Source organism: Aulostomus chinensis, chromosome 9, assembly GCF_037954235.1.
Source record: "Aulostomus chinensis isolate RoL2024-O1b breed Wild chromosome 9, RoL_Achi_v1.0, whole genome shotgun sequence".
Lineage (NCBI taxonomy): Eukaryota > Metazoa > Chordata > Actinopteri > Syngnathiformes > Aulostomidae > Aulostomus > Aulostomus chinensis.
The window spans coordinates 8799235-8808854 of record NC_141328.1 but is presented as its reverse complement, the minus strand read 5'-3'; the positions used below and the strand labels follow the sequence as shown (position 1 = coordinate 8808854).

The following is a 9620-nucleotide window of genomic DNA, read 5'->3' as shown; positions in this document are numbered from 1 at the left end:
GCAAAGAAGTGAGTTCAAAGTTGAAGAACCAGGTTTTATTTAAAAAACAAACAAACAAAACAAACAAAAAAAACAATATAACGTGTCATTACTGACAGTAACCAGCTTTTGAGAAAACAGTGCATTTTGTAAAAGTGAAGTAAAATGGTACACAGGTGTTCAAAAGTTGTATTATACTGTTGATCATGTCTCACAGTTGTGAATGAATACACAAATGTTAATAGGTCAATATCATTATTTCTTGTCATTTTTCACAGCTTGTACACTGACTAGCAGTGATTTTACTTTGTTTGCAATATTTGAGGAGTCTAGTGATTCCAGTTGTCTTTACAGCATAGCAGAGTTTTCTGATACAACAGTATTTTTTACGTTTTTTTGCCCTTTGTTGTTTCTGACGTTCCCTCTCACGATTGAGATCTAGGAGCATGAAGACCGCCACTCCTTGCTCCATCTTGGACGACATGATCCTGCTGGTACTGCGTGGAGGCATGTTTAGGTGTCCTGTGTAACCTGCTGGACTATGCAGTGTTAGGTAGAGCTTCTATTTTTTTGACAAGTTGCTGAATCTGGTAACTATACATTCTCACATTTGTTTGCATCCACTACAGCTCCACTGACACTGCAAAAACCTGTACTCATTTCGCCACCCGCAAGCATTCCATTTGCATCTGAAGCGTCTCAACTTGAATTCATCTGTTATTGAGACATTCTCTTACAAAAATTTGGTTCTAAATTCTTAATGATGATTGTCAGTAAAGATGTGTTGCAGCAAAGGGTGCACTACTAGCTGAAGTTTGTCCTGGTGTGTGGATAGTGTAGTGTAGTAAGGTCTAATTGCTGGAAATAACTTGGTTCGTTTGCATTTTATGACTGCTCTAGAAATGTAACATTAGCAACAGTTCAGCACTTTTCAAGCCACCTCTTAAGACAATTTGTCCCATATGCACTTCAATAAGCTACCTTTGCACATTCAAAATAGCTTGTTTGTTAACTTAATGCCTAAAATATCTGCTGCTAGCTGTTAAACATGCCCCATACAAGGCTACATGGGTTTTAAACCTGAATATGGATGAATGTATGTTCAACCAAATACAAATCAAAGGAGAAAATGAAGCTGCGGAAACCCAATCGTTCATGGTAGAGTAATCGAGCTTTCACGATACTACAGGTGTGTTAAATCTGGCTGGAATTGATCAGTTTGAAAAGTGAGAATCCAAAAAAGAAAAAAAAAAGTCATCGGTAAGAGCTTACACTGGTGCAGGAATGAGTCCTAAAAAAGCTTTAAAGTTGTTGAGAATACTTCCCTCATGCCAAATTAATTCAGACTTGTAAATGAAGTTTTGGTTTCATTCCTGAAATTAAGTCTGTGGCTAGCACGAGCTTCACTTACTTTGAAGTTTTTGTTCTACTGTACACAATAAAATGTCATACCACACCCATGGATTTTCAAGGTGTGTCTGAAAAAAAGGACTATTTTTTTTTCCTGAAATAATCCAAAATCCAATATTAAAATCCTATTGGCTTTGGTTCACAAAGCCAAGTTCTTAAGTACTACATATATATATTTCTGCTAATCATATCAAAAGAGGTTTTTTTTTCTAATTTTTGCTTGCTCTTCTTCAGTTACCATTTTTTTCTCGGTGTAAAAGGGGATTCATTAAAACTACTTCCTGCACTTGTTATTATTCTAAAATTGTCTCACAATATGTTTCAAGCATTGAAATAAAGAAACGTTTTACTATCACCAAGACAGGCTTCACTTATGGCTTCAAGTTCATTAATAAACAAGATATGGATTGGCTACATGTGATGTTACTGGTATGATGTTTTACAGTTGAGGTTAGAAACTAACCTTGGCAAACAGTGACTTTTTTAAAAAGTGGAAAATGCTCTGTAGAAAGACAGAAGCTTCTTTTGCAGATTAAGGCTTTTGAGGTTGTTATTGGCAGGTAAACCCTGAATTACTAATTTCCTGGCCAAGCAGCCATCCTGTATTCTGAGGTACACATTTCACCCACCCTGACTCCAGCATGGTGACAGACGTCATCTGACAAGCTCTGTCTTTCAAAGAGCAACCACAAGTATGAATACTGCACCTAAACACCAATAAGTATTGTCTTCCTATTTGTCATCCAGTAGACAGTGACTTTGACCAACAGAGCTCCCCTTCTCCTTGGCGAACATGTCCGGTGTAAAAATATCCCCCTCTGGGTGCATGTGTTCTATAACAGAGGAGAAGAGAAAATATTAGGAGAGAAACAATGTTGGAATTAATTTAGACCAATCCCATGTCATGTCAATAAACTATAATATTCTAATAATATTTGTCACAAGTTCACTCCCACATACATTCATTTTGGGGTACAGCATTATCTTCATAAGGTTCCTCTCCATCTTCCCACTCAGCAGCCTCCACCTCCTCATGCTCCTCTTCAGCAGCTACATCTTCCTCCACATCTAATACCTCTTCCTCTACTTGAGGTGTCTCATCTTCATGTAGTGTCTCCTCCAGTCCCTTCTCTCCTTCAGACACCAATTCCTCCTCTGCTTTATGCTCCTCTTCTATCACCTCTTCATCTTCCACACTTTGTTCCTCCTCTTCTGTCTCTCTTATATCCAGTTCAACCTTTTCTGGTACAGAAACTGACTCCTGTTGTTCTGTCTGATCCTCATTTAACGCCTCCACTGCAGGAGCCGTTTCATCTGGCACAGAGTGCTCCAGCTCAACACCAGCTTCAGCAGCCGCCTCCGCTTCACTCGTCCTTGCCCTCTCATCTGGCTCTGCCTCCTCTACTGTGGGGTTAGCTGCCTCCTCTCCAACAGATGTAGGAGCCGCCTGTTCTTCAGTTGCTGCTGCTGCTTCTGTCTGTTCCCCAGTGACGAACAGAGCCTCATCCACCGACTAAAACGAAGAAAGCAACATAAATTAGATCATAGTAGATTGAAGTCTGAAGTTTACATGGAGTGAGAGAACAACAACATAGTACATGGATTTACAGTGCATGAATTTAAGTATGGGCTGCACGGTGGTGCAGTGGTTAGCACTGTCACCTCACAGCAAGAAGGTTCCGGGTTCGAGTCCCGGCTCGGGCATGGGATCTCTCTGTGTGGAGTTTGCATGTTCTCCCCGTGTCTGCGTAGGTTCTCTCTGGTACTCCGGCTTCTTCCCACAGTCCAAAGACATGCAATTGGGGACGAGGCTGATTGATACTCTAAATTGACCGTAGGTATGAATGTGAGTGTGAATGGTTGTTCGTCTCCGTATGTTGGCACTGCGATGGACTGGCGACCTGTCCAGGGTGAACCCCGCCTCTCGCCCGTTGAGGCTGGGATAGGCTCCAGCCCCCCCCCGCAACCCTTAATGTGTAGGAATAAGCAGAAGATGACGATGGATGGAATTTAAGTATATATGTGAATTCATCCATCCATCCATTTTCTATGACGCCTATCCATTAAGGGTCGCAGGGGGTGCTGAAGCCTATCCCAGGGGACATTGGGCGAGAGGCGGGGTTCACCCTGGACCGGTTGCCAGTCCTTCGAAGGGCCATCAGGAGCAATTAGGGGTTCAGAATCTTGCTCAAGGATACTTCGACATGGTCACCGGGGAAAGTGAGGCTCAAACCAGCGACCCTTCAGTTGCTAGACTGCCACTCTACCTCCAAGCCATGCCGCTCGATGTCATTCTGTGATTACAGAATAAAATGCTGAAAATGAAATGTTTATCAGTGTTCCCTTTTGATGGCGTCAAACAGAAACAGGGCAATAGCAGTTTTCAATATTCTGTCATATTATTTAAAAGTATAAACAAAATATACAATAGGTCTATACAATATCTAAATATACTATTTTTCTGCTAAAAATAGGTATTGCAGATCACCAAAACAGAATATGATCCATATGTACATCAAATCCATCAAATTTGATTGATGCTAATGAGATATTGACCACTACATTAAAAAGGGGACCTCTAGATCCCAGATTCACAATATGATCAAGATGTTTTGCGGAAGCTGAAACGTTCTTTCAAATATTCCACACAGGCATGAGAATTATGATTGAAATTGGGCTGTGACATCAACAGAAAAATGCTAATAGCTGCAGTATATCCTGCTAATGACCCAGAGAGGTCTTCGGATCTACCGTGTTATCCTAATTGCCTCCAAAAGTAAATTACTTGTTCCTTTTAATATTTTTCCACCAAATTCAATCAGAATCTGATTTTAGTTTTCAGATACCTGCTAACAATCAAATAACAACCAAATCCCCTCTGTCACCTAAATTCAGGCGTCTCGGTGAGGAGGACACCTGAGTAACCGTCCTCTGTATGTGCTCCAGCTGAGTTCTGAGGATCACGCCGTATACTCTTGGCTGCAGAATTCTGATCATACAGAGCCTTGACATACCGTGTTGAGCTGCTCCTCCTCACCGGCCTGCTGCAACTGTTTGTTCTGAGACAACTCTCTGAAAGAGACAGAAGGAATTGACCATGAGAAGGTGGAAAATCATTGTAAATTTTCTACAACCGTTAACAGCAATTGTGGCACACATAATATATGGTGTGTTCCCTATGAACCCTAAATCCTTACACTTAAAACATTGATAAAATGCATCAGCGGTTTCATAACAGCTTTCTTAAAATCTGACATGAGCAATAATAGCCTGTGAACCACATTTCTATGATGTTTACGTAAGCTTCAAAGGGTGTGCATACAAACTATTCAGCGCCAGAAATCATCTATACAAAGGAAATGTTTATACAGATCAGGATAATCTGACAAAGTGAATATGAAGCCTACCAACGCTGGCCTGGAGTCACACAGAGAAACAGACAGAGGCAGCCAACAGGGTATTAGCAAACTAAACATCGAGTTATGGGTCAGAGGAGGTGAGCTATTTTCTCCACAGCACCAGAAGCTGCTTTGTTCCTAGCCTACCTGACAGCAGCCACCTCCAGGGTGCTGGCCTCCAACTGAGCCTGGTGAGAGTCCACCATCTCCTTCAGTTGGAGCACCTCAGCAGCCTGTCCATCAAGGGTGGTGCTCAGCATGGCAACCTGACCAGCTCTCTCCTCCATCTTTGACTCCACATCTTCAAGGCTCCCTGTCAGGACTTCAACCTGCTGAGATAGTTCAACACTTATGGCCGCCAGCCCCTCAACCTGAAGCCGGACCCCCTCAAACTCCTCACTCTTGGCCCTCAGCATCGTCTGCAGCTGACTCAGTTGCTCCAGAGACACTGTGGTTTGCTGCATCTCTGCCAGGCGAGCTTTCATCTCAGTGTTGAGCGACAGCACCTGAGTGGGGAGGTCGGAAGTCTTAAGCTGCTCAGCTGCAGCCAAGGCCATGCTCACTTGTTTCTGGGCCAGTGCATAAGACTCCTCCAGAGCATTCAGGCGTGTCTCCAGACTCTCAGAAATGTGCAACTGCAATGAGAAACACAAGAATTTCGCTGAGTCAGAAAATGGTGCCTCCATAGTTACATGAAATTGGGCTGAAATAAAAATGCTCCTTTGTTCATCTAGTTAGCAATAAAATGCCCCCTCAAAAAGTCAGCTATTTTACATTTGTATACCAAAAAACCCAAATGTCTCTTCATGTAAAAATATGATGCATGCTCACTGTACATAAAGATGTATCGAACTTTTGCAATATCTGATTCCCACCAGTCAATCCCATAATCTTGGGGGGGTGGGTTAGCTCGCTGGCAAAATGGTTCATCTGTGTGTCTTTGACTGTTTGCTGGCTCAAATCGTTTTCTTTGACTTGGTTACAGGCCCACTGGCTTGAATTCATTCATGTTAAAGAAAGTGGGATGTGTGACGGGGCATTTCAGAGGACTGCTTCAGCTACGACTTGCAGCACAGGATGGGCTTTGTCCCGCTCTCTCCCTGATGGCTATTACCATACTGTAAGGGCCTCAGCTAATGTTGTTTTTATACGCTGTGGAAAAGCCTACTTCTCAGGATTCAAGTCCAGTTCCTCCCAATGATCCATTTCCCAACTTATTATCACTCAGAAATATGTCTCCACATAGGGAGTAGACACTGGAAATGCTGGTTCAGCTGGACTTTAAATGCTGTATGGTCCGATCATGTTATCTACAAGCTGCCAAGGAGCGTGTAGCCCTGAGACAAAGGCCTTGCATTTATATTTTTGCTTAAATTCCCACCATGTCCCAAATCTTTTTGATATGCCCAATGTTACTGACTGTTACTATCACGTGACCTCTTAAATAGAAGCAACTAAATCTGATCCAGAACAGGTCTGATCACATGTGAACAGCTCATTTACCTGCACACTGCAGCTTGAATGGAATATAATAATGGAAGTTATTCAAAATATTAGAAATTATATGGACTTCTTACACTTCACCAGGAGCCAAACTCGCCAAACCTGTAAACCACGTGAGGTTGCACTGGTTTGACGCTGAAGTGACAATATGTATGAGTAATGAAACGGAACAGGAAATGTTTAAGAAACAAGCCTGTGTGATCAAGCTTTTAGAATAAAGGCTGAATACACACCGACCTCCCTCAAAATCATCCAATAGACAGAATGGCGGGAGAGAAATGAGGAGGAGTGGATAGGTTTTTGGTTACATATGGCTCACTTCCCCAGAGGAGCCTGCAGGTTAATAGCTAGAATATTAAGGACTTCACAGGCAGGGTGACACAGCACTTTATAAGGGGGGCAGTTAATATAATAAGAATTAACAATGTGCCACTTCCACTTTACATCTGTCTAAAATCAGTCAAAAACAGACCAAAATCAAACCTGTCACTATGAAATGATTCACAAGAGAGCCAGCGATGAGCAAATAAGGTTCATATCTCTTTTCCTGATACATTTCAAAGCTTTTCCATGCAGGAGGAAAATTTCCAAGAAACATCTGTTTACATATAAATTAAACAGAGGTCTACGCACTAGATTTTATTTTACTAAAATTACAAACAAACAGTTTCATACAACTCAAACTAGTATGAACATAAATCATTATGAACCAAAAGAGGTTCTTCTTGGTCAATCTTGCAATCTTAACTATTTCAAAAAAGATGCTATTGACTTTTCCAGGGTTTATTTTAGGACTGGATGAACCCTGTAATAACGCACAGATATATGCCTATATACTACTCTACGCTGACGTCCACATGAAATAATCATCAGTTTGCGTATCTCTTTAATCCCTCATATAACCGGTAAACAGCCTCTGAACTCATGTTCAATATCAAAATGACGGACTAAATTTAACCTTGGCACACACCTGGCCTGTTTACTATTTGCATCCTCTTACAGCATGCTCTTGACTGGTGCAATACAGACATTTCCAACTAAACTTTGAATGTGAATAGTGAGTGTGGCCTCACGAGTACTGCTCGTTGCTAACAGCAGCTGTCTGTGTGGATGGTAGAAATAGCAGCATTTTGTGCTCCCTCCGCTGAGGGTCTTGGCATTTTGAAATCTGATAAGAGGCCTGAACTTTGCTTACTTCCAACTGGCAGCATGCTCTTTTGGCATGTGGTGAGGCCTTCTCTTAAGTATGAAAATATACCAAATAAAATGAGTTGTTGTCTGATAATATGAAGGATGCAAAAGGTATGGCTGGCTGGAAGGCTGCTGACAAATCCTGCAAGGACGGATTCATTTAGGTCCTCACCTTATCACTTGACTGTCGCATGTCTTCGTGCGAGGACTGCAGTTTCACCACCTTCATCTGCAAACCCATCAGATTGTCCGTTAAGTAGGTTAGTGTTTGGTGCTGCTGGAAGCAAAACCACGCGCCTATGGCACCGCCGATCACAAGCATGAGAAATAAAACCAGGATAAGAGTGTAATTATTCCCCCCAGAACGAACTTCTGTCTCCATAACTTCATTTTTGAAAAAGTTGTCCTCATGTTTGTGGTTGCTCTTCCCTTTCCGATGCTTGGCAGTCATTTTTCCCACACAAAGGACACAATGTTCTCACGAGGCAGAGAGGTGATATTCAAGTAAGGCGTGGGTAGAAAAGCCGGGGTCGAGGTGGAAGCGGTGCTTTAATTCTGAGCTTCTTTAAAGCGGCGCTCCAAAGATGGTGGTAGTTTAAATCACCTCACATTAACGCACCGACAAGCCGCTGCAGAGAACTCCTGATAAAGAGGCTGAGCTGCTGGGTTTCAGTGTAGGGGGCGTGGCCCGTAAGCAGTCTGATAGCCCATTCAGGAAGCGCAAGTCACCGGGGGATCGCCACCATGTGTCCGCTGCCATCTAATGGAAAGACTACACGTCCGCTGATGGTCTCATGTGCGCTATTTTTTACTGCGGCTCAGAGCTCTTGCATGTGGCGTGTTGTACCAACACCCTTCCTTCCTTCGGTCGTGGATCACTGGTGCTTGTGAAATGAGCAATAAACACCTCTCGATTTAGTGACGCAGCAAAGGAATTAGTGCAAGGCGTCTATTTCAAATAAATTCAATTCAGTTGCATGCGTAGACTATTAAAAGCCACCTTCAGATGTCACCATCCGCTTGGAGTTTATCATTTCTTATCATTTCAGCTCAGTTTTGGGTCGACATTTTATACATTAGTCCATAAATTCACTTTGGGGTGGGTAAATATGTCTGCATTCAGTTAAAATCGCCATGATCAATTCCTTCAGGTTGCTAGAACTCATGAAAGTTTACCTTATTGATCAAGAGATCGATTCAGATTGACAGAGAACAAAGCTGAATGAATACAAGCCTTTTTAAATCTTAATTATAAATTCTTCCAGAATTCCAACAATTGAATCGGCGTTTTGGCCCTCCCACTTCAATAATCAAAAATCAATTTGCACATCAAGTTTCCTGTTACTTACAATAAATGTAAAAGGAAAGCTAAAATCGATTTGGGTTGCATATGTGAAGTCACTGAGTAACTTTCCCAATTAAAAAAACAAACATCCAAGTTATCTCCATGTGGTGGAGAAATTTTTTGAAATACATGTATATAAAAGCCTCGGTGCTGTAGTGTAACCAAGAGGTGGCTGTCGATGTGTGATATATTCTGATGGCCCTGCAGTGAAAAAGAATTAAGTTATATATAGATTTTTAGAATTTTTTTGTATTGCAATTTTTAAATCTATCATCTCACAGCTGCACAATTACCAATGTTATTCATTCAACTCAAATCAATTGAAATTTCACAGCAACTGAGGGGTCGCTGGTTCGACCCTCACTTCCCTGGTGACCACGTTGAAGTCCCTTAGAGCAAGATACTGAGCCCCTAATTGGTCCTGATGTCTCTGTGACGGACTGGCAACCCATCCAGGGTGAACCCCGCCTCTCGCTCAATGTCAGCTGGGTTAGGCTCCAGCCTCCCTCCCCCCAGCGACCCTTAACTGATAAGTGGGATAGAAAATGGATGGATGGATAATTGTGTCACTTTTACACTCATACAGCTCACTATGGGATCTTTTTGGCACTGTCGACTCAAGTACAGCATCGACGTATATGTTGTGTGGGCTGATGAACCCCAAATGTAATGAGCTGGGCTTGACTTGGATCACATGTGGGTCATATAAGTTGAACCTATGCTGTCACTGTCACCTGAGTCAGTGATGTCATTGTAAGCTGCACATGGGTCATAAAACAACTCCAGAAGAGATA

General features: G+C 42.2%; 1 protein-coding gene across 1 annotated transcript; it reads right to left on the bottom strand.

The window, feature by feature from the left end:
* On the bottom strand, window positions 1-8172 carry LOC147255686 (uncharacterized). Its single transcript, XM_086213547.1, has 5 exons — window positions 7654-8172; window positions 4935-5422; window positions 4404-4461; window positions 2350-2902; window positions 1-2222 (listed from the first exon to the last, which is right to left on the bottom strand). Coding segments are annotated over exons 1-5 (1380 nt in total). The 5' UTR covers window positions 7933-8172; the 3' UTR covers window positions 1-2220.
* Window positions 8173-9620: the final 1448 nt, after the last annotated feature.